This window comes from Dromiciops gliroides, chromosome 3 (genome assembly GCF_019393635.1).
Source record: "Dromiciops gliroides isolate mDroGli1 chromosome 3, mDroGli1.pri, whole genome shotgun sequence".
Lineage (NCBI taxonomy): Eukaryota > Metazoa > Chordata > Mammalia > Microbiotheria > Microbiotheriidae > Dromiciops > Dromiciops gliroides.
Genome location: NC_057863.1, coordinates 442,984,355 through 443,009,651, shown reverse-complemented (window position 1 = coordinate 443,009,651; position 25,297 = coordinate 442,984,355). Strand labels below are relative to the sequence as shown.

The window sequence follows — 25,297 nt, the reverse complement described above, 5'->3', positions numbered from 1 at the left end:
CACATTGCTCCCCCCCACGTACTATGTGTTCCAGTTAAACCAGTATATTTGCTATTCCCAATACTGTACTCAGTGTTCCATCTCCATCCTCCACGGGTTTGTGCAGAGTATTACTGGAATGAACTCCTTTCTCATCTCCACATTTTAGAATCCTTAGTGTGAGGAAAGAAGCAATGGTCTCCTCTCAGTAGGACACAGCCAGCACCATTCAAATTACACTCCTCCTGACCTGTTTGAGGATTCAAGTCTCAATCCCCCTTGCCTCTGGCAGACAAATCATGTGGTTCAAGTAGCCCTGAGCTGGTCTCAAGAGGTCCTCTTCTGGGCTGTGTCCATATAAGGGAAGCTTGAAGGAATATCCCTGTGTCACTTCCCCATTAGCTGAGAACTCAAAGAATTATTATGGAAATTAGGGTTAAGAAAACTGTGTTCAGATTAGCTAGCTTTTGAGCTTAGATTGTAACCCTTAAGTAATCATCCAATGATGAACAAGGGGAGGGTCCATTTCACATTAGGGACTAGGGATTAAAACTGGTCCTGGGAGTTCCTATCCTCTGCACCTGCCTGCTGCATGCTACATTGTTGAATGAGGTACCCATTCTCACAAGAATAAAAATAAATAAGCCTTTGACTCATTGCTGCCGAGTTCCAGAGAATTATTGAGCAGGGGTTGTTTTCCTCTCACTTAACTTGTTTCAATGTTTAACTCAGGTACGACTTTCTATGCAAAGCATTTCCTGACTCCCTTCTTCATCAACACTCTTCCTTTTCAAATTATTTTGCACTTGCTTATCTGTATAAATGTATTATTCCTCAGTACATATCTTGGGGCTGAGACTATTTTCTGTTTTGGCCTTTCCCCCTTCCCTTCCCCATAAATTTGACTCTTTAGAGACAATGATATTCCATAACTCACAACCACCAAACATGGCTGGAAGAATACTGGTTGTCAAAAATGTGGGTCATTTTTTCAGGTAGAAGCTTGGGGGTAATTAAAAGTATTGCGAATTTCCCAAAGGCAATCCATCCCACTCTCCTACTGTTCAAAGTTGGACCAAGTTCTTTGTCTATTTGCATAATTTGTTCAAAATATATGGACTATGGATGAGCTTTATGGGTTGTTGATCAAATTGCATATCTGGGCAATAAACATCCTTCATCCACTTAGTTTTTTCTTAGTAGATAATTAGAGCAAACTCTTCCAAGTAATTATAAATCCAATTTAGGAAGCTTAGCAGTTTTTAGGACTTGATACAATCAGTACAATGCCACTGGCAAACCAAAAAAATCTGGAGGAGTTCAAGGAATGCCCAATAATCGCCTCCAGCTCAAGCCTCGGTGGCTCATTCTTTAGGTTTAGATGGCTTAGAATGAGTGTAGATAGCAATTGTTTTCTGTTCCAGACAGAAACCTCGAGGGTCTTCCTGTACCAGATTTATATTTTTGTGATGCTAAATTGGGCCATTTTTTATCTCAATGCTTACCTAGCCCTTACTCATGAATGGGTGTTGCCTCATACAAATTGGGACTGGGAAAGACCTTAATTTAGAAAGGCTGAGGTCACCCCACTCTGTCCTGGGCCATCACCAGTCATCTTGATTTGGTCTTGCCACTGGACTTCTGGATGTCTCTGGAGGAGAGTAAGACAGATGACTTTGCAGTTCTGCTTTATTTAAATCCAATTCACTAGAAAGTCAAGACATTACCCTTACAATGTCATTGGTCCTCTTTGAGAAAGGAGTAACAATGAAATTAGTAAATCTTATGTTCTACCTCCTAGACCTCACCTTGAACTTTCCGTGAGATCAAAACCATCTAATGTCCTTCTAAATATGTTCTTTTGACCTTATCAATCAGCAAGTATTTAAGTCCCTACTATGTGTCAGAGTGTGCTACGTGTCAAAGAGTGTACAGATACAAAAGTGAAACAGTATCTATTCTTTTCTCTTTTTTTTGGTGAGGCAATGGGGGTTAAGTGACTTGCCTAGGGTCATACAGCTAGTAAGTATAAAGTGTCTGAGGCCAGATTCAAACTCAGGTCCTCCTGAATCCAGGGCCGGTGCTCTATCCACTGAGCCACCTAGCTGTCCCAACAGTATCTATTCTTAAGGAGCTTGCAATATAGCTTGGATATACATGCATATATATATATATATATGAAACATACATATGTATCATATGTATATGTGAAAAAGATATGAAGAGGGGAGGGGAAGGAAACACTAGTACATTCAGGAATCAGGAAAAGCTTCATGTAGATGACAAGGGTGAAAGAAAACTGGGGATTCTAAGTGGAAGTGAGGAGGGAATGTGTTCCAAACATGGGGGATAATCAGTGCAAAAGGCAAAGAGACAGGATGGAGTGTCATATATGTGGAAGTATGTGGCAATTAAAAAGGTTCAAAAGACATAGTTTCTGGGTAATTTAACAATTTTATTAATAAGGCCAGAATATTTATTAATATAAGGATGGTGGTTTGGCCATCTCTCTTGGACCAAAGGCAATCATGGTGGTAGATTCACAGTTTATATACTGTGTCATTTAGAATACTGGGGGGGGGGGGCTATGCTGTTTCTGCCTAAATTATTGGGGCACTAGGCTAGGGTTTCTAAGATATTGCTACTTATAAATTAATGGCTATTGCACCCACTTAGGTGGTAAGCATTTATTAAATCATATTAAATGTTAGGAGAGCATTGACCGCATTTAACACAAGCAGAAACCCCTCCCAGCACCATATTGTCTCTAAAAGAGAGCACATGGTTCCAAGTAGAGTTCAGAAGTCCTACATTACATAGAGAGAAAGCTACCAGACAGCCTTCTTTGCATATCATGCCACCCAGAATGGTGTTCACCTCGTGATCCCATTCTTTTTCTCTTGATAGAGGTGGTTCTTACACACTGATCAAAGCTAATTGGCTAGCATCATTCAGTTCCATTGGTAGACATGACCTAAAGGTGGTCCATATTATAGTTTTACCTATAACTTAATGATATAATGACCTAATGGAGAGGTGTGTAAAAAGACCCTCTCTGAAGGGCAAGGCAGATGGAGTCCAGGTGTGGCTCAACTAGTCAATCTCCAATTCTCTTGATCCACCCATGGGCTCCTCACTGGTCCCAAAAGGAAGTTTCTACAAGTGGGGGTGAAGAGAAAGCTGACTAAAACTGGGTCCCTGTGTCCCCCCAAGTAATCCATTATCAATAATTATTTTTTCACAATACCCTTGGAAGAGTGGGTACTCCCCAGGGTGGGAATCAAACCTGATTGGATAATAATTAATGAGAGAATGAATATTACAATAAGGGGCTAAAAATGACATCATGTCATCCTCGGACAGAGAGACTATCTCTATATCCAGACCACCTCCAGCCTTGGGCAATCTATTCAAAGAATTTATGCCCCATCCAAGCCTGAGTGGGAACACAATGGCCACTTCACCTGGGTGGGGTCTGAAGAAGAAAGTTAGTCTAATCTCATTATCAGCAATGTCCTTCAAAAGAATGAACTTTTAAAATTTGGGACTTTAGAAAAAAGGGAGAACTCTTTATCTCCCCCAAATCATTGGTTATTAATAATCATTTCTCTCAAGTGTAAGAAGGAAAGTTTGGATTACAGGATTATAAATTTGAAACAAGAAAGAACTTCAGAGGGCATCTAGACAAACCCCTTGTTTTACAAATTAGAACATTAAGGCTAAAGGAGATTTAAGTATTATACAAGCAGTAAGTGATAGAGGTGGGAATTTGAACTCAGATCCTCTGGTTTGAGTCTCTTTTTTTCATACTGCCAAGAGAATAAAAGGGAGTAAGGTATAGTAAGGCTCAAAAGGTAGGTTGGGGTAAGGTTGTGAAGAGTTTTAAATACCCAAGATTTTATATTCTATGCTAGAGGTAATAGGGAGTGACAGTCAGTCAGTAAGCATGTATTAAATGCCTACTGTGTGCCAAACACTGTGCTAAGTGCTAATCAGATCATGTTTGAGGAAAAGCACACATTTTCACCTTCTCTATTCTCCCAGACTAACCCATTAATCTCCTTATGACCGACATCTTCCCACCACCATGCCCTGGCCCCTAGAGGAAGTAGTACATAATAGAGTGGAAAGCAAGCTTGATTTGGAGAGGATCTGAGTTTGAATCCGGCTTTGTCACTGTCACATGATCAAGGGCAAAGTTATATCACCACTCTGGGCCTCATTTCATTCATTTATTAAATGAAGAATTTGGACTAGATGACCTCTAAGGCCCTTTCTACCTCTCTAAGTCTCTGACCCTCTGGTCCCACTCAGGCTGGACCCCCAAGGTTGGTTATTTCAAGTCTGTCCCATTATTAACTTTGAACAATCACTCAGATTTCATTCAGCTACTAGCTCACAACTGAGAGTATCACATGATCTTCACAATTCTGGAGCCTGGCAGTGATATCCCCCTCCTCATTTTACAGATGTTGTCTGAGGCTCAGAGAGATTAAGTGAGTTGCCTACTTAACAAGATCCCACAACTATTAAGTGGAAGATGAAGGACTGGAACCCAGGACCTGATTCCAAACATCTGATCTTGCAACTCCATGCTTCTTCCCCATCCCCTTGAACTTGTTATTTTACCTTGAAAAGCCTCAACTCTGGGTAACCCCCAGAGCCATCTACTTATCCTACCTCAAGCCTTATTCTTGCTCTCTACTGGCTTTCTTCTTTACCTTCAACCAGGATCAAGTCTCCCCAATCTCTCCTCAACAACTTGCCCTCTCCCTCAAGAAAAGTGATCCTCTAACCTTTATTCTCTTAAAGCACTTTGACACCTCCCCTTTATTTAGCACCCAGTACTTTGTATTATATCTCTGATTCACAGTGTACAGGAAAGAGCACTGATCAGTAGTGAGGGGACTCGAGTCTGAATCCTGATTTTGTCACTTACTAACCTTGTGACCTTGAGTAAATCACTTCTCTGGCACCTCAATTTCCTAATTTGTAAAATGAAAGTGTTGGACCTGATGAACTCTAAAGTCTTCCAACATAAATCTATGATCCCTATTAGATCACAAGCAATCGATGGGCAAGCACCGTGCCTTAAACTCTACACAATTTAGTCCCAATCTATTTTTCCAGCCTCCTTGGTCATGACTCTCCATCCTGAACTGTGGTCTGGCCAAACTGGCCTCCTGTGCCTCAGCAATGGCAAAAGTTTTTTGCTTATCTCACCTATTAGATTATGAGCTCTCTGAGGGCAGGGATTGTCTTTTACCCCCTTTTTGCCTCCTACATCATTAGTATCCCCAGAGCTTAGCACAGTGTCCAGTATAGTGGGTGCTTGATAAAATAAACTGTCCCGAATGCCTAGAATGCATTCCTTCCTCACCTCTGTCTGTGTCATTTAAGACACAGCTCAAGCACCAGCTCCTGCATGAAGGCTTTCCTGGTCCCCTCCAAATACTCCCTCCCAAACTATATTGCATTTAACAACTTTGTATATATTTGTCTTTATTCACTTTATACTGATACTGTAGATGCTTCTTTATGAAATTGTTATTTCCACTAGAAGGAAAGCTCCTTGAGAGTAGGGATGGTCCCATTCTTTATGTACTTGTATTCCCAGAGTCCCAGCACAGCGTTCTACATAGTACGCATAGAATAAATCCTTGATTGGTTTGTATCCCTGTTGCTTAGCAGAGCACTGTAGACACATAACAGGCTGTTAGATAAATGTTTAGTGAATACTGAATATTGACGAGGAAGCTGGTTTAAAGGGTGGAGTGGGGCGTGGATGAAAGTGAAGGGGCCAAGGGAGGAGTAACATACCTTTAATGCGCTGCTCGCTTTTCTGGTTTAGACAAGACACTCCTTTCTTGCACAAGAGCGAGCTTGGACGCCGGGACACAGCGCCCCTCTCCGTCCCAGACCCAGGATGTAAGCAAGGGCTGAGTCAGGATACAGAGCGCGCTGTATTAGTGTAGACAGAGGACTGCAAGGGGGGCGCAGAGCATCCCACGTACACAGTCCTGGACCAAGTCCACTCTTCCTCGCCCACTTGTCCAAACTATGCACCCGCCACCCCCCACTGCAAACATGCCCACCCAGGGCTCTGGGATCAAAAGCCTAGAAGGACCGGGTGGGAAAGGCCACGTGGCTCTCCACGGGGTCAGGGACAATTTCCCGCTCCCCGCCCTCCGCGCCCAAAGCCTGATGGGAATTGTAGTCCTGAAGCCTTTTACGCACGAGTCGGAAACTACATTTCCCGGGGAGCTAGCGGCACTCGGAGGCCGAAGGAGGGGAGGCGGCCTCTTTTTGTTCTCTGGGTGCCCCAGGCGGGGTGGGGGAAGGGAGGGGAGGGGAGGGGAGGGAGCGCCGCTTGAGCTGGGTCTTTGGAGCATCCTCTACTGCTACCTCTGGCCACGGCCTCCGGGCCGCCAGGAAGTGGGTGTATTTCCTTTCCTTCATTCCGCCCGCCTTGACGGCCTGCTGCAGTGTAGGCCACCTGTCTGGCTCCGGGTCACCTGTCCCGGGGCTCTGGACCGAAGTGCCAAGCACCGTTTAACCTACTCGCTCCCCCGCCAACCTCCCCTTAAGCCCTGCCCCTCCTCCACCCGACCTGCTCCTACCTGCCCCGAGCCCCATTTTGCGCCGCCCTCTCCTCTACCCCGCCGTTCCCCCTTCGCCGGGAGACTTCCGAACCGGGGATTAGAGGGCCGCTTTTCTTCGGGCGTGGGGGCGGGGAGAGTGGGATGGACCGGGCCGAGTTGGCCTGGGCCTTGGCCCCGCGGGAAAATGATGTCCGCTCTCTTCTCTGAATCCCCCGCCAGCCCGGCCCTCGTGCCAGCCGCCCGACCCCGGGGGGGATCTCCGCGCGCGAGTAGTGGGCCGACCACCTCCCCAGATGTGCCCGGACTCGGCCTCGGGGCGCCCGCGGGCCCGCGGGAAGCCCAACATCTGCAGCCAGCTAAGCAGGAGGGCCCAGGGCTTTTTCACGAATGATGCTGGGATGGTTCAGAGGACAAACCTGGGGATCCTGAGGAAGCTGGTGTGCCAGGTAACTGGTGATTTTTTTCACCCTCCCACCCCTTTCGCAACTGTCCTTTTGAAACGTGTGAATGCTTCATCTCTAATGGAAAGCAATTTCTTTTTAAAAAATTCATTAAAAATTTTTTTATCCTGAATTTAAATACCAAATAAAATGTATCTCCCATATATGTAGAAAGGGGGGGGTGTTGTACATAAAACTGGGTCTCTATTATGTACATTGTATTTCTTTTAGAAATACATCATAAATTCATCGTGATTTTCAAAGCTGTCCTGCTTGTCTGTGCTTCATTCTGACCTGCTATTTTCTTCTGTGTTTCAATGATCCTCTTTTATTTTTCCTTTATTATTATTATTATTATTATTATTATTATTATTATTATTTTGCTACTCCCTCCCATCAAACTGAAAAGGAAAGAAAAAATGTCCTTGCAATACATAGCCAAACAAAACAAATTCCATCAGTGGTTTTGTCTGGGGGGAAAAAAAAGACTTTTCTTCCCCTTGAGTCCATCGACTCTGGTGGTGGGTCGAATGCTTCATTATCTGGCCTCGAGAATCATAGTTGATCATTTCCTTGATCAGAATTTTTATTCTGCCGTAATCAGTTAAAGAAAGATTTCTCTTCTCTTCCCCCCCACCCCTAGCTCCTGGAGGAGGAAACAGGTTTTGCTTAGAGTTGGGTGGGCGGGGTTGGAGGAGGAAGAAAATTGGGTTGTTTTGAATGGTTTCCCTAGATGAGCTGTCGTTAAGGAAGACGTAAAGAGGAGGGGCACAGAAGGGCCTTAAAATGAGGAGATTGATTTAATGCACTCACTATTAATAGAGCTTCTAGATGTTTTCATTTTATTTCTTTTTAAGCATGACTGACAATAATGAGTGATTTCACTTCATTGCAACAGATATGTGAAGGGAAAATAAGGAAGGATCAAAAGCAATTAAAAATCGAAGTGCTCACGATCTTTCTCTCCCACCTGTTCAGACTAAGCAAACTCCCACTTCCACCAGGACCCTGCTAGGCCTACAGCTTAACCCACCGCACCACGTTGGGCTAAAAAGGTTGACACAAAGCAAGGCAGAAGCTTTGCTATTGGTTTACTAAACTGCCTGGTTTTTTGTTTGTTTGTTTTGCTTAGTGTGTTCCTAGTCACTGTTCCTTTTCTGCTAGTTGAACTTTTTTCAATGCTCTTTCCTTAAAAGCCTTGATAATTAATTGAATATCTACGATAGGCATACAATCATAGTTTAATATAAAAATATCAGTAGAGAATGATTTACCAATTGCCAGGTTTCTTTTGAGATCTGTTTCTTTTTACTTAAGAAAGCATCCATACACGTTAGGCTAGCTAATGTTAAGCTAGTGCCCTGTCATTTGGGAGGAATATGAACAAATTCTTAATCAAACTGTAATACGGCATCCATTGTATCTTTCAGAAAAGCACTAAATTCAAGAATGTTTGGACAACTCATTCTAAATCTCCTATTGCCTATGAGAGAGGAAGAATATATTTTGACAATTACCGGTGCTGTGTCAGCAGGTGATTCTTTTGTGAAAATTCACACTTATTACACCTCACTGTTCATCCTGATTCTAAACTACCCCAGAATTTCAGCAGAATGGAAGTGCCACCTTGTGTTTGGTGAGGTAGCAATATGAAACAGGTGGGGAGAAGGGAAGGATTAAGGAGTTCAAGGTCAAATCTGGTGGCCTAATATGTAATTTATGAATGTTTGAATCTCAAGTTATCTGTTGTTCAGCTCTGAAAGCAGTATATTCCCTTATTATGTAGGTGAGAGGTCACATCAACTACTAGATAGAAAATTGGGCTCAGAGTCAGGATGGCTTGGATTCCAGGTGTTCAGGATGGTATGACTTTGAGAAAGTCTCAACCTCTCAGTGCCTCCTGGCAAGACTCTTAAGATTTTATGTTATCAAATAGTTTCTAGAAAGCATTGATAAGTGTGTTTCCTCTTCTAAAGTTTCCTCTACCAATGAAATCAGATCCTAAAAAAAAAAAGAAAGAAATAACATTTTAGAATGCTGATGCTATTTCACATCACTTACAGGTAAAAGATTATATGTTAAACAATAACCAAGTTACCAAAATAATTAGGGTTAGTTTTGAAACCATTTCATTCTTTGTTGTAAGTAGATGGTATTGATTTGGGCTGTCTTGTTAGAAGGTTGTAATAACCACCAAAAATTTCATTAAAAACATCCTTATTTGCAATCCTGTGTTACTCTGCGCAAGTCTTAGCTTTGATAGACTGACAAAAATGAAGAAAATAGTCACCTGGTTCTCCAATGAGACAGTGTTCCAGAGAAGGTACTCCGGAAGAATAACAGGAGCTCAAATTTACATTACATTTAAAACATTTCAAATATCTTTCCATATCTTATCTGATGCTCACAACTTTGCAAGTAAGACCCCCCCACACACACACACACACATTTTACAGCTGAAGAAAGAGACTCAGAGAATAATTGACTTGCTGAGCATCACACTATTAGTATATTTCCCCTGTTTAAATGGTGCTTATTTTTAAACTGGAATTATTCAGGGAAGAAAGGTTGCTGCAGATTTCCTAGGAGAAAAAGAAATCTTTTTATTCTGTGTGGCATGAGGTCAAGGTGGCATTTCATAAAAATGAAGAACGGTAAAAGAGTAATTCATACCAGTCAGAATGGATAAAACAGGCTATAAACAGTGTGGAATTTCTTAAGAAGAGTGATCATTTGTTATCATTTTTCCTCAGTGTTGCAGCAGAGCCAAGAAAGCGTTATGAGATGCCGAAGTGTTCTAAATCAGAAAAAATAGAGGATGCTTTATTGTGGGAATGCCCCGTGGTAAGATTTTTTCCCCCCAGAATCCTCTAGTAAGTGTAAAAAACCCAGTTGTTTCATTCTAGAAAGATAGTTTACTATTGATTTGGGGCAAAAAGGCACTTAGAGAGCTAGGAGAAAAATTAGAGATAATTTGTGATTGTAAACACTTAGCAGATATTATCTTCTGAAAATTCAAGGGACTCAAAAAGTGATTATTTCTTTTGCTTGCCTTGTATGGTCATCATAAAACAAGAGATATCAAGAAATTTCCATTTAATAAAGACTTACATTTTTAATCAGTATTTGTAATAAAATTCATTTTTGTATTTAAAACTTTTAAGAACTAGTGAAAGCACAGATTAAAATTTCAAAGCTTAAAATATTAATATTAAGCTATGTCACTATCATAAAATTATTGTACTTACTGTCCCGATGTGTGACAATACAGTGTTTATTGGAAAAATCATATTATGTGGCTATTTGAATTGTTATAATATACTTTCAAATGAACATAAAATATGAATCTGTGCCTTTTATCTAGAGAAAAGGTAGAATAAAATAATTCTTTTTCAGTTGACAACTCAGACCTCTGGAAACTTTCTTCTATTACTCTATTAATGTGTTCCTTAGGGAAAAAAAAATTTAAACTAATATTTGCAATTTTTAAAAAATGTATGCTAGCTCAAAACATCATGGCTATAGAACCATAAAGTATTAGCACTGGAAGAAGGGGCCTTCAAGATCAGCTATTCCAACCTCCCTCTCATTTAAAAGCCTAGAAAATGAGTATATGATTTGGTCATAAAGGGTGATATAAGCAAATTAGGGAAGCATGGAAAATTTTACCTGTTGGTCCTATGGGAAGGGGAAGAATTTATGAGAAAAAATGAGATAGAGAGGATCATGTGAAATAAAATGGATAATTCTGCAGAAACAAAACCAGTGCAGCAAAGATTAGAAGCAGGTAACTGGGGGAAAAAATTTGTAACAAGTTTCTCTGATAGAGACATCATTTCTCAAATATATAGGGAAGTGAGTCAAATTTATAAAATTTGAGTCATTTCCCAGTTGAGAAATAGTGAAAGCTTATGAATAGGAAGTTTTCAGAAGAAATCAAAGTTATCTTTAGTTATATAAAAATGTTCTAAATCACTATTGATTAGAGAAATGCAAATTAAAATAACTCTGAGGTACCACCTCATGCCTATTAGATCATCTAACATAACATAAAAGGAAAATGACAGATGTTAGAAAGGATGTGGGAAAATCAGTACATTAATAAACTGTTGGTGGAATTGTGAACTGGTCCATCCATTTTGGAGAACAATTTGGAACTATGCCCAAAGGGCTATAAAACTGGGTATAATCTGTGACCCAGCAATACCACTGTTAGATCAAAGAAAAAGAAAAAATACCTATATATCCAAAAATATTTATAGCAGTTCTTTTTATGGTGGCAAAGAATTAGAAATTGAGGGGATGCCCATCAATTGGGGAATATCAATTGGTATATGATTGTGATGGAATATTATTATGATCAGGATAGTTTCGGAAAAACCTGGGAAGACTTATATGAAATGATGCAAAGTGAAGTGAGCAAAACTAGGAGAACATTACACACAGTAATAGCAATATTATACAGTGATCAAATGTAAATAATTTAGCTGTTCTCATCAATACAGTGATCCAAGACAATTGCAAAGGACCCGATAAAAAATGCTGTCCACCTCCACAAAGAGAACTGATGAAGTCTGAGTGTAGATTGCAGCATAATTCCTTCACTTTCTTTATTTTTCTTGCTTTTTTTTTGACACAATGACTAAAATGGAAATACGTTTTTTGCATGATTTTACATATATAATTGATCCTGCATCTCTTGCTTTCTCAATTGCTGGGGAAGGGGTGGGAAAGAGGGAGAGAATTTGGAACTCAGAATTTTTTTTAAATGAATGTTAAAAATAAATATATAAATTAAAAAAAAAAAAGCTTAGAAAACTGGGTCCCAGAGAAGTCACTTGACCAAGATCACACAGCTAGCAGCACATTACAGAAATAGGCCTCAACATCCGAAGACACAAAGTATGAAATCAAACCTACACTTTAACCATAAAAATGACATGGTTTGTTTTATTTTGTCAAGAAATAACTTAGACTGTATCAGAATGAAAGTCAAATAAAGCTCACGTCATTTAAATAGCCATTTTTGAGTGGGCACATTTTAGATCTCTGAGCTCTTTTACTGCTAAACTATTTTAATGGTTGCAAGGCTTTCTCTTCAGTGTTTAATTGCATTTTTGGATACCACGATAAACTACTACTCAAAATAAGGGCAGTCATGCTAATTGGGAGGTATCACTGCCCAGTTCCTAGCTTTGCCTCTGACTTTTTCATGGAAAAAAAATCCAGAAGTGTATTGTCAATCAGCAAACATTTATTAAACACCTACTTTGGTCCAAACAGTGTTCTAGGCATTGGAAATCCGAAGACAGAAATGAAACATATACTATTGATAATATTCTGCTCCTCAAACTCTTCACTATCTAGATATGCCATTAGCATTTAGGCTTAAGGAAGATGTTTGAACCCAGTGGATAAAATAGGGGTAGAAAAGGGCAGAGGGTTTGGAATAGATGGTCTCTGAGGTTCCTTCCAGTCCTAGGTCTTTGATCTATAATAATGTTCCCTGGCATTCAAAGCACTGCAAATGGATGCCAATATAATCAGTGTGGAGCTTAAAGTGAATTGTGCTTAGGTAATGTATGTTTGTATAGTGATAACCTCAACATATAACAGATAAGCAAGAAGAGTTTGGTTTGGGTTTGCTTTTTAACTTTTCCTAACATTTGGAAAAGGGGGGGAAATTCACATGTCCATGTAAAATATAATAATTCAATCATTTAGCAACCATTATGAAGAGCTGACTATGCCTATGTCTTGTTCACTGCATAGCCTTCCTTCTCAGACTAAGGAAATACTGGCTAAAAGCTAGATCCAAAATTCCCCATTTCCCTTGACCTTTCCTCTTAGAGCCACATTCTCACCCAATAAACCCAGTGCAGTCTCCCTCCCCTTTACTCCCTCTTGTTGTATTAGACTTCCACCTTGTGGCAGCTACTCAGTGAGAGTAGGGTCCCCTTCTAGGATGGCACAGCGGCCATACTGTTGGATGGAGTCATTGATTAAGAGTAAAAAGATGCTGCAGTACTATGAACGTCCACCTCTCCTTCCCCTTTTGCCTTTTAGTTACAAATTGCATTTTTTAATTGAGACCGGAATAGAACCAATAGTGAGCAGCAATTAGTATAATTTGTCTCTTAGGCATATTACAAAATTCTGAAGTAAAAGAAGTCATACAGAGCAAGGAAGGAAGGCAGGAGAAGTAAAGTAAATTCTTCCATGTGACACTTAATTGCCAAATTTCAGACATATTTCTGTGACAGATCTATTTTTAGGAGTTATTAATGAATGCAACCTTATATACACACAAGCTTAGCTCTCTTCCATCCTAATGAATAGGGCTGCTATACTTGAGCATTTAATGTGCTTCTCTCCTAGACTGCTTTATTTATTTGAATTTTTTCTTATGAGTTTGGCTGTTTTCTTTGGATTCTAGGCAGTAGCCCTTGTTCATGGCTAAATTCAGACTTTTCACACCTCACTCATTTTTCGTCTAGGGGGACATACTGCCCAATCCATCAGATTACAGATCTTCCCTTATAGCACTGACTGCTCATAACTGGCTACTCCGTATATCTGCAAATAATGGAGAAGTACTGGAGAAAGTTTATCTTGCTTCTTATTGCAAATTCAGGTATGAAACTGTTAGTCACTTTTAAGGCCAAGTTTTCATTACTGAGTACTCTATACTTATTTTCCAGGACTTATGATTTACAGTGTATCCAGCTCTCCTTTTGAAATGCTTCCCCACACATAACTGTCATTTGAGTCCGTAACACCAATCCCCCTTTGTTTCCCTGGCCTGTCTCTTAAGTAAATTTTATTTCTTAGACCGTAGGATGAAATTTAAGCTAGAGTTTTTTAATCATCAGATTTCAGTTTTTTTCTCCTAAAGATCTTTTTTTTTATAAGTTTGATTTTGTTAATTCAGTAGATATTCATGGAGTTCCTCAGGCATTGAATGCTTGCATGGAGCCTAGTGTAGTGGATAGAGCACTCCCTTAGAATCATGAAGTCCTGGGTTCAAATCCAATCTGTTACACCACCATTGTGACTTTAGGCAAGTCCTTTAGCTTCTCTGAGCCGATTTTCTCATCTCTAAAATTAGGAGGTTGGATAAGTGGTCTCTAAGGGCCCTTTCAGCTCTAACTCTGTGATCCCCTATATGTTAGGCACTGTGCCAGAGGCTATGGGAAATAAAAAAAAACAAATTGTAAAAAACTATCCTTGTCCTCACTGATCTTAGAGTCTAGTAGGAGAATTGAAAAATTTCCATAATAAAAGATAGAATGTTAAAGGGAAATAAGAGAGGTAAAAAATCCAATGTTAGTTCCTAGGAGGGAGAAATTACATCTGACTGAGGTGGCCCAGTGTGATGCTTATAACTGCTAGTAGCAATCAGCTAAGCAAAAGAGATAGATTGTGAACAGATGTTCGTGTGAAGTCTGAAACAGAAATTTCTTTTCTTAGGATTTTTACAAGATTTCTATTTTAAAAGTATATGCTTGGGGCAGCTAGGTGGCACAGTGGATGGAGCACCAGCCCTGGAGTTAGGAGGACCGGAGTTCAAATTTGGCCTCAGACACTTGACACTTACTAGCTGTGTGACCCTGGGCAAGTCACTTAACCCCAATTGCCTCACCATAAGGGGGGAAAGAAGTATATGCTTTTTGGGCCTTATTAATTTTTGATACTTGTCGATCAGACAATATTTTAAAGTACCAAGACTCAAAAGTTATTTAAAAAAGAGACATATACATTTCAAGTTGCCATTTTGCAGATTCCAGGGGAACTTTTCAGTGATTTATAAATATTTAATAAAAGATTTTGTCTTGGGGGGAAGAGAGCTAGCACTGACTAAGTACCTACTATGAGCCAGGCACAATGCCAAATGTTTTACAGATTTCTTTTTTGATCCTCACAACAGCCCACTCTTAGTGAAAGATCATTGCCTTCTAAAATGGTGTATCCTTTATAGCTGAGTAAAAATATGCCAAAAGCTGATACCAAACCTCTCTTTTTTTCTTTCAAAAAGATATTTGAACTGGGACACTCCCCAAGAGGTCATTGTTGTCAAGTCAGCTCAGAGCAAAGCCACTGGTCTCGCACGCCAGGTAAATATGTATGTTTAGCTTTTTGGTTGGTTGAAAAAGTCAGACCTGTAAGGTTCTGTCCACAGAAGCCTAAAGGAGAAATGTTACAATAAAACTAAGAACCCTAAGATTTGGAGATATGCTTTGAAGGTTGGTAATGGGAATTTCCCCAGTTAGTGGGTTTTTTAAAAAAATTATTATTCAATGCCTTCTTTTTTTTTGTTTTGTTTTGTTTTGTTTTGTTTTGTTTTTTTTAGTGAGGCAATTGGGGTTAAGTGACTCTAACATAAGTGACTTGCCCAGGGTCACACAGCTAGTAAGTGTTAAGTGTCTGAGGCCGGATTTGAACTCAGGTACTCCTGACTCCAGGGCCGGTACTCTATCCACTGCACCACCTAGCTGACCCCAATGCCTTCTTTTTAAGTGAAAAACTTTTTAAAATCAATATTGAAAAATTTTATTTTTAGTCTCATAATGACATTTCTCTATACGGAGTTGTATCATTTTTGATTTCATATCATTCTTTTGCCATCTTGTTACCACCTGTCAGTCAGTAAACATTTTTAAAGCATTTACTATGTGCCAAGCATACTACTAAGTGGTAAGAATACAAAGAAAGGCTAAAACACAATCTCTGACCTCAAGAAGAGTCCACATTCAAATCAGGGAGACCAAAAATACATAAGTATATCCAAAAGCCATAGATAGTAAATGAAAGGTAAAGAAAGAATAGAAGGTAAGAGGGAGAGGCTGGGATTTGATTTGGGTCTTAAAGAAAACCAAGAGAGTTAGGAGGCAGAGGTGAGGAGGGTGAACATTCCAGGCATGGGGGACAGCCAGTGAAAAGGAATGGAGGAGGGAGAGGAGGATCCTGTGGGAGGAAGAGCCAAAAAAGGTCAGTGGATCATAGAGTATGTGGATGGGAGGCAAGTGTAAGAAGACTAAGAAAGTAAGGAGAGGTGTGAAAGGCTTGAAATAGCAAATAGAGGATTTAATATTTTATCCTAGAGGTATAAGGCAATCACTGGAGTTTCTTGAGTAGGAGGATAACACTGAAGTCACAGTATTGGGCGATTGGAAATTTGGGAAGAAAGGTGGTTTTGGGAGGAATGAATTCTGCTTTGGAAATTTGACTTTGAGATGCTTATAGGACATCCTATTCAAGACATCCAAGAGGCCTCTGGAGATTGGAATACAGGAGAAAGACTAGAGCTGCATAGAGATAATAACTGAATTTCTGGGAGCTGATGAGATCAACTAGTGAGATATTATAGAGGGAGAACAGAAATGAATTCAGGACAGAGCCTTGGAGAATACTCCTGGTTAGCAGGTATGACCTGAATGAAGATCTGGAAAAGGAGACTGAGAAGACGTGGTCAAATAAGAGAAGAACCAGAAGAGGGTAGTGTCACAAAAACTTAGGAGAGGGGGGACAGAGCATCCTGGAGAAGACAGTAACCAGTAGTATCGGAGGCTGCAGAGAGGTCAAAAAGGATGACTACTGAGAAAAGGCTGGGAGATTTGGCACATAAGAGATCTCTGGCACCATTGAGAGAGTGGTTTAAGTTGATGATGGCAGAAACTAGATTTCAAAAAGTGTGGAAATGAGTGGGAGTGAGGCAGGGAGGAAGGGAAGGCACCTAATGTAGATGACTTTCTCAAGGAATTTAGGCAAGAAGAGGGGGAGAGGGGGGCAGCTAGGTGGCGCAGTGGATAAAGCACCAACCCTGGATTCAGGAGGACCTGAGTTCAAATTTGGCCTCAGACACTTGACACTTACTAGTTGTGTGACCCTGGGCAAGTCACTTAACCCTCATTGCCCCGCCCCCCCAAAAAGGGAGGGGGGAGATGTTGGAGACTAGTAGCAGGGTTAGTAGGGGTTTTTTTGTTTTTCCAGGATCTTCATTCAGGACTCTGGTGGAGAGTGGAGCTAAAAATGCGCTCTCCCTTTGATAGATGAATCTAGGCCTTTCTCTCTCTCTTCATCAAATTCTTCTTCTTTTTTTTTTTTAAATTTTTGGTGAGGCAATTAGGGTTAAGTGACTTCCCCAGGGTCACACAGCTAGTAAGTGTGTTAAGTGTCTGAGGCCAGATTTGAACTCAGGTCCTCCTGACTCCAGGGCTGGTGCTCTATCTACTTAGCCACCTAGCTGCCCCTTCGCTAAATTCTTATTCTCCTTAATAAATGCTTAAAAGTCTAAACTCTTGCTAAAGCTTATAATTTATTGGCAACCACTCATTAGATATTTTAGACAGACTAGCTAGAATTTTAACCCCTTACAGAGGGACATGGGCATATTTCAATAGCAACATTACAGAAGGAACCAGTAGAAAGGGAGAAATTAAAGGATATCAGAGGGAGCACAACAACAACGATAATAAGGTACTTTAAGGTATTTTACTAATATTTTATCCTGACAATAACCCTGGGAGGTAGGTGCTATTATTATCTCTGTTTTACATTTGAGGAAACTGAGTCAGGCAGTTTGCTCAGAGTCACACACCTAAAAAATGAGGCAGGAATTGAATTCAGCAGCTCTTGACTCAAGTAAATTGGCCTATTGGCCTATACCTAGCTTCATGTAGTACCTTACTTTTACAAAAATAAGATGCTTTTTGAAGTCTCTTCTCTTTTGCCCACCATTTAAAATCTATGCATTTCTCATTTCTTGTTGCTTTCTATGTCAGGTCTGTGAACTTTACTCTTGACTTCACAGCCCTCATGCACTGAACACTGCCTTTCTTCCTTCTTTTATTTCTTTCTTCTCTCTTTCATATGACCTTTGCCAATTAGGCCTTTTCCCCCCTGCTTTCATCTACTTCTCAATCTTTTACTGTTGGTTGTTTTGTTTTTTTGTCCAAATCACACCCAGTAAATGTGAATATGCCCAGAGTTTTGTCTTATGCCTTCTGTTTTCATTGTCATGTCTTATTTTGAGACCTCATTATCTCCTGTGGGTTCAGTTGTCATCTCTATGCAGATGATACCCAGATATATATATAGTTCTGATATTCTGAACTCTAGTCTCTTTATAACAAACTGCCTCTCTAACATAAGATGCTATAGGAACCTCAAATCTAACATGTCCAAAACTGAAGTCATTGCCTTTTCCCCAAAATTGTCCTCTCTTCTCAACTACCCTGCTACTGTTGAGGGCACCGTCTAGTGTCCCAGGATGGCAACAGCTTCAATGTCATCCTCAACTCCTCACTCAGACTCACTACACTCATTGGACCAGTTGTGAAGCCTTGTCATTTCTACCTTCACAACATCCCTTGTATATGTTCTCTTTTAGCCACCCACACAGCCGCCCCCTGGTGCAGGCCCTCATTACCTCCTGCCTGGACTACTACAGAGGCCTTCTGCTGAGTCAGCCTGCCTCAAGTTCCCTCCCCGCTCTAGTCTGTCCTTTGCTCCCTGTGAAACATCTTCAAGAGCAAGGTCCGACTGTGTTACTTCCATACTCAAACTCCAGGGCTCCCTATTATTTCCAGAATCAAGCATAAACTCTTTCATATTCAAAACTCTTCATAATCCCTTTCATAAATAAGCTTTCCTTCCTTTCTTTTCCATTGTCTTAGACCTTGTTCCCCTCTAATAACATGATCTTGCTGATCCCTCATGGGATGCTCTCTTTTCTGGGCTTTTTCACTGGCTGGCCCTGATGTCTACAAGGCTCTCCCACCTTACCTCTCCCCTCTGACCTCCCTCATGTAGCTCACATCCCACTTTCTTTTTTGTTTTTTTGCGGGGCAATGGGGGTTAAGTGACTTGCCCAGGGTCACACAGCTGGTAAGTGTCAAGTGTCTGAGGCCGGATTTGAACTCAGGTCCTCCTGACTCCAGGGCCAGTGCTCTATCCTCTGCGCCACCTAGCTGCCCCCCTCACATCCCACTTTCTAAAAGAGGCCTTTCCCCAACTGGCTAGTGTGGTCCCCTATGAGACTACCTTTGGTTTACTCTGTATCTGCTGTGTGGGTGTGTGGGTGTGTGAGTGAGTGTGTGTGCCTGTGCATGTGCACACATGTACACATACACACATATAGCATAGGTGTGGGTATATATACCTAGTTATTTACTTACAGTCTCCCCCATTACAGTATGGACTCATTGAAGACAGACATCATGTTTTTGCCTTTCTTTGTATCCCCAGGTCTTAGCAGTGTGCATAACATATAGTAAGTGCTTGGTAAATGCCTGTTAACTGATTCCTCCCATACATAAGCTTTCTCCCGGGGGCAGCTAGGTGGCACAGTGGATAGAGCACCAGGCCTGGATTCAGGACGGACCTGAGTTCAAATCCGGCCTCAGACACTTAACACTTACTAGCTGTGTGACCCTGGGCAAGTCACTTAACCCCAATTGCCTCACCAAAAAAAAAAAAGAAAGAAAGAAAATGAATGTTGAAAACTATCCTTAAAAAAAAAAATCATAAGCTTTCTCCCATCCTTTTCCCTGTCTCCTCCCACATGCCTTTGACACGTGCAAAACTCCAATGTATTCATATCTTTCCCTTGAAGAAGAAGAAGAGCTCCTCCATATAGTCCTCTGAGGTTTGCAAAGTAATTGGCACATGCTGTCCTCAGGACCCTTCTGCTTTAGCAGTAGTGTGGCCCAGGAAAAAAAGAGCTGGATCTGGGTCAAAGGACCTGACTTTGAATCTTGGCTCTGCTCTTTCTTGCCTCTGTGACCTTAGCTGAGTTACTTAACCTCTCCTGGCCTCGGTTTCCTCATCTATGAAAAGAATGGTTTGGACTTGACCTCTCAGGTCCCTTCCAGTCCTAAATCTATGACCCTATCAAAAGTATCTCCTTGTCCCTCGTTCCCTTTCCACAGTCCACAACAGTATAAGAAAGATTTTTAAAAATCATTGCCCCTCTTTTTTTTTGTCCTTTTTACCCCCTAATCCTACCCACCCTACCATCTTCCCTTGCTTTGGGAATGGAAAAGTTTCGTGACACATCTTTAGAGACTCAGACAGTTCCCAAAGATGTCCCATAGATCCATTTGAGAACATTTTGTACATTTCATTATACTGTCTAAGGGAGCTGGCCTGACCGTGTCCTTCCAGTTACGGAAGCTCTTCTTTAAGAAGAGAAATAATTCAGGCTGTAGCTGTTGAGGCATTTTTTTCCCCTTTTTCTGAAGACCTGCTGTTCTTATCAACATGATGCTAATTTTAAATGATACATTGAGCCTTGATAGCTGTGCTTCTCTTGATTAGCTTGTTTGTTTTCTGGGCTTCAGTTTATGATCTAAACCCAGAGTCTCTCACTGCTAAGAAATATTTACGGTTGTGGTTTGTGTCAATCATTTTTTCAATTTTATGCTCCAATGATGGAAGGTTTTGTGGGGATGTTTTGAATACTTATTTCTTCATGTCAAATTTAACTTGTTTGCCTCTAAGTTGCATTCTCGATGGATGGACATTTTCTCCTTTATGAAAACATAGTGTTGCCTGAAGCATAGGAACTGTGCTTAGTGGGTTGTCTCTAATTTTCCTTTCTTTCCAGGCAGGCATTCAACCGTCTGTTCTGTTGTACTTTGCTGTATTTCGAGTCATACCTCTCTCACTTATAGGAATGCTGGAGATCAATAAGAAAGTAAGAGCTTTTTTCTAAATTAAGTACGACCAGCAGTAGCTAGAAGAAGAATGACTTAGATAAGCTTTTCTTGTCTCTGGTTACAAAATATAGCATGCCACCCCCATTTAATTGTTGCCTCATTAGGTTTTTGTCTATGCTATTCATTTAAAGGGAAGGGCAACCACTACTTGACTTGTAGCCAGTGATAGCTGGTTATGGAAAGGAGCAAATCTGTCAGCCCATCCAGACACATAAATAAATTCCCCAGCCAACCAAACATGTCTGCCAGTATATCTTTCTTTTCTGCAATACAGTCGATACAAAATAAATCAAATATGTGTCTTGTTTCTCTTACAGTTTCTGCTTGCTCTCATCTGATTCTGGAACCAGGGATATGTTTTGTTTTCCAAGACTCCTTTAGAACAAGGGTCCCTTAGTTTTGTTTTGTTTGGTTTTTTGGTTTTTTGGTTTTTTGCAGGACAGCGAGCATTAAGTGACTTGCCCAGGGTCACACAGCGAGTAAGTGTCAAGTGTCTGAGGCCAGATTTGTACTCAGGTTCTCCTGAATCCAGGGCTGGTACTTTATCCACTGTGCCACCTAGGTGTCCCCTGGTCCCTTAATTGTATTTCATTTTATTTTATTTTTGGTCCCTTAGTTTTTAAAAGGAAATTTTGATGGGAAAAAGAACATTCTAATGATGTAAGTAAAGCCCTGGGTAGCAGAAATTCAAGTCCCCCTGCTAACCATAGCACTAAGCCCATTAAAGGGTATTAGGCAAGATTCTTTAAAAATCAAGATAAAGGCGTTAAAGCATTCCAAAAAGTGTTTATTTTACATAGCTAGTACCTGGTTTGACTAAGGACTGAGAAGTGGTTTGATTTAGAACATATGTAGCTACCTGCAGCCTCAGGTATTGAACTGGCCCCTCAAAATTCCTAGCTCATCTATGAAAAAGGATAGGTAAATGACAAAGCTATTTTTTTATTGGTGTATTAGTGACATTCAAGGTAAAAAACAAAACCAATAACCCAGTCAGTACTATATGTTCAATTGAAAAACATAGCTTTGGGCCTTATAGGTGATGAGACTCCCCACAAGGCAAACTGTAGGGATGATGAATGGACACGTTTTGAATTTGTTTCTGCTCTATCACTTCCAGGCTCTGCCCCAATAAGACTAGAAATTAAGGTTCTAGGGATATGACAAATAATGTAGATAGGGGTCATAACCTCGAGGTTTGAAGATGACCGACTTCAAACCTTAGAGGAAATAGTGTTTTGACTCCTTTAACAGAGCCAGGAGCACACTGGGAGCAGTTTCAGAGCAGTGATTCATGGCCAAAGTGACCCATGTAGGCTTTCCCTTTGCCTCCTAAATAACATTTGGAAATAGTGTCATCCTGGGGGCAGCTAGGTGGCGCAGTAGATAAAGTACCAGCCCTGGATTCAGGAAGACCTGAGTTCAAATCCAGCCTAAGACACTTGACACTTACTAGCTGTGTGACCCTGGGCAAGTCACTTAACCCTCATTGCCCTGACAACCCCCCCCCCCCCAAAAAAAAGAAAAGGAAATAGTGTAATCCTAAGTGCGAGCAGCAGTATTGGGGAATTTGTAATTCTAGCTGATGTCAGCATGTTAATGACCTGTGAGAATCTTCTTGGGGGAGGGTTGGCTGAAACATGGTGCAAATCTGTCTGCTTGCTACCCCCATGCATCCCCACAAGCCCCCGTGCCTGGATTGCACTCCCACCTCCTTCACGGAGCTTTCTCTGTGCCCTCCCAGCTATCAGTGCTTTTCTGAGGGCTCTTTGCCTGATCTTTTTCTTGTCCCTTTGCTCCCTTCCTTGGTTTATATTTGTCAGTGTACATACTGTATTTTTTGTTCCCTCCAGTAAGATCCTTGAGGGTAGCACTGTTTTGTTTTTGTTGTTTTTTCTTGTATTCCAAGCATCTCACATTGTGCTTTATATTAGTAGTCTGTTGGGCCAATTTATTTTGTATAAAAAATGCTTTAGAATGCTAGACTTGAAGACAGTCTATCCCACTCCCCACTTTTCTAAAGTTGACTAATCGTTGTTTGTTTTATATATAGAACTTAAGCAAATGGTGCTGGTTGTGTTAATGAACAACATGATATCTTCTAATATTAAATAATTAATGAAGTATGTTTATCAGAGCATTCATTAAAGCATAGCTAAATGTGAAGAAATGCAAAAATGGAAACAGAAATGTTATCTTAATTTGAAGGTGGCTGTCTCAAAGTTTATTCTATTGTCTATGTTAGCCTAGTACATAAGTTCAAAAATTTCACCTGCTCATTAAAAAACAAACAGAATTTTTTTTTGGCAATTTGCCTTCGGATTATATAGAATCAATAGTCTTATATCCCCTAGCGTAAATTGCTATTCACCTTGGATGAGTGGCTATTTCTATGTCTGATTTCTGTGTATTAAATTATTCTATAAGCATTTATTAAGTACCTCCTTAAGTCACAGAGATGGTTTCTTCTTTTTTTTTAACTAAGAAGTACAGAATCATTTTTTAAAAACAAAACCAAAAATTGAAGCACCAAAGATAGAGAAGTGATTTGAATAGCAAATAAGAACAATTAAGTAGTAAAAGACCCATTTCTAACTTACTAGATGATATGTGTATATGTATATGTGTTACATATATATGTGTGTGGATGTACTAGAAGAGATCTATACACACATGTATATAGAAATAGGTTTTCTATTTATTATATATGTACATATGTGTGTATTGTGTGTATACACACAAAAATAAGTATTTAATTTCCACAAGAATTCTGTTTCATACTAGGAAATGAGACTTGGCAGATTCTTCTATACCATTAAGGGAGATAATTTTAAGCAAACATAATTAACCTTTAAGGTAGAGATTTATTAATTTCAAACTGTTCTTCCCCGCTGTGGACATTATCCTATGTTGGCCTGTACACAGAGAACCTAGTTTATTTGTAGAGAATTTAGGGAAAATTCACAAAATCCATTGTAAAGACAATTCATAGAAATCTGAATCACAGGTTAGTTCTATTCATGCTGCATTTCCTTGTAAGTTTTGCAGTTGGTGGTTTGTAATATGACTGTTTAGAGAAAAAAGACCTGGGCCCCATAAGGCTGACTGAAAAATCAAATAGTATGAGAGATTTAAAGAACAAAAGGATGGGTAAAATTCCGCAATTGGCTGTTTCTCATTTGAATTACTTTCCAGATCCAATCTCTCCACCATTGATTAGCTAAATAAAAATCTCTCTTTATAAAGAACATTTTAGCATAAAGAATGGGCACCTGGCAGTACATGCATGGGTAGAGTGGTATCCATTAAGAATTAGATGGACAAAATGTATTCATATTTCCATGGAGAGCAGGGTTGCTTTTAATGGGTATGCACAAAGCTCCCCAAACCAAATGAATGCAGCTGCATCATTAAGGAGTATGTTCTCCACTCATTGTGCACACGCCGATCCCATTAGCGTTCAGAGCCTTAAACTCCAGTAGTTCACCCCTAATAACACCTCAGCTCTGTAGCTGATTTTTCAGCTCTCTGCTGTCACAGACCTATTATTCCATAGATTACTAAGAAGTGCTGAATTATTTTTTTAAATCCAGAAATTAAAACTACAGGCAGCAGGTCTGGATGAGTAATTTGAATAGTAAACAAGCATATCAAAGCAGTGTGCTGCATGTGTAGCCACAGTACTGGGGGCAGCATTTTCTCTGAGGTTTCTCACAGGTGAATTCTGCCTTTTCTTCCCAGATTTTTGGGAGTGGTGTCACGGATGCCACGATTTCTCATGGAATGTTGATTGTGATGCATAACTCAGGACTGATCAGACTCTATAGCTTCCAGGCCATCACTGAACAGGTAATGAAATGTGAAATTTACCACTCTGAAATTAACTTGAGGGAATGAATTGAGGTTGGCTTTTCTTTAATAATATGCTTTTACATCAAGAGAACAGGCACATTATGTGGATTTCAAGTTGAAGATACTGAGTAGCCTCTGAGAAACAAATGTAACTTATAAAATGGGGAGGGTGAAAAAAGAAAAGGCCCTAATACAAAATGTTTAATGTAAGATGACATGTGTAGGTGTTTTGGTTTATATACAAGTGAATTTTGTTTTGTTTTTTCCTTTTTTTTTTTACAAGTGAATTTTTAAAACTAAAAACAAAAACATTTTTTCTGCACAGCAGAAGTAGGTGCTAAAGATGTGGTTTGATTCTTTTGTTTGTTTTTAGTTCATGCAGCAGAAACTTGACCTGGGGCGTGCATGCAGATGGGGTGGGACATCTGGAACTGTAGGGGAGTCTCCTTTTGGCATTCCTTGTAATATTAAAATCACAGGTATGTTCTCTGCATGGTCTATTCTCCATTTTGAAAGAATAAATGGCAAGTACTTATTAATGTTGCCGATCAAAGGTGGTTTATGTGTGAAAATGATAATTGTGAAAAACTCTTACCAGAATGCTTTCCTTACAATGGTCCTATAGGTAGTGCAGATATTATCTCTAATTCACAGATGTTGATACCAAGAATGAGAGTGGGTAAGTCACTTACTGATAGTCAGATAG

At 40.1% G+C, this 25,297-nt stretch overlaps 2 protein-coding genes across 4 annotated transcripts in view; one reads left to right on the top strand and one right to left on the bottom strand.

The window, feature by feature from the left end:
• The window catches only part of METTL8 (methyltransferase 8, methylcytidine), a 117,999-nt gene extending 111,230 nt beyond the window's left edge, over nucleotides 1–6,769 (bottom strand). The window contains exon 1 of one of the 3 annotated variants that reach the window (XM_043991952.1): nucleotides 6,600–6,769. The gene's annotated coding sequence lies outside the window, so the exon portion shown is untranslated. Of the gene's footprint in view, nucleotides 1–5,799; nucleotides 6,145–6,599 lie in introns of those variants that run through there. The other 2 variants (XM_043991951.1, XM_043991949.1) reach the window with 2 other exon arrangements.
• Nucleotides 6,345–25,297, top strand: part of DCAF17 (DDB1 and CUL4 associated factor 17) — a 40,579-nt gene continuing 21,626 nt past the window's right edge. The window contains 9 exon segments of the mRNA XM_043991947.1: nucleotides 6,345–6,831; nucleotides 6,833–7,027; nucleotides 8,452–8,555; nucleotides 9,775–9,865; nucleotides 13,519–13,655; nucleotides 15,057–15,135; nucleotides 20,628–20,717; nucleotides 24,481–24,588; nucleotides 24,965–25,070. Of these exon segments, the coding sequence (XP_043847882.1) occupies nucleotides 6,766–6,831; nucleotides 6,833–7,027; nucleotides 8,452–8,555; nucleotides 9,775–9,865; nucleotides 13,519–13,655; nucleotides 15,057–15,135; nucleotides 20,628–20,717; nucleotides 24,481–24,588; nucleotides 24,965–25,070 (976 nt within the window). The 5' untranslated portion in view covers nucleotides 6,345–6,765.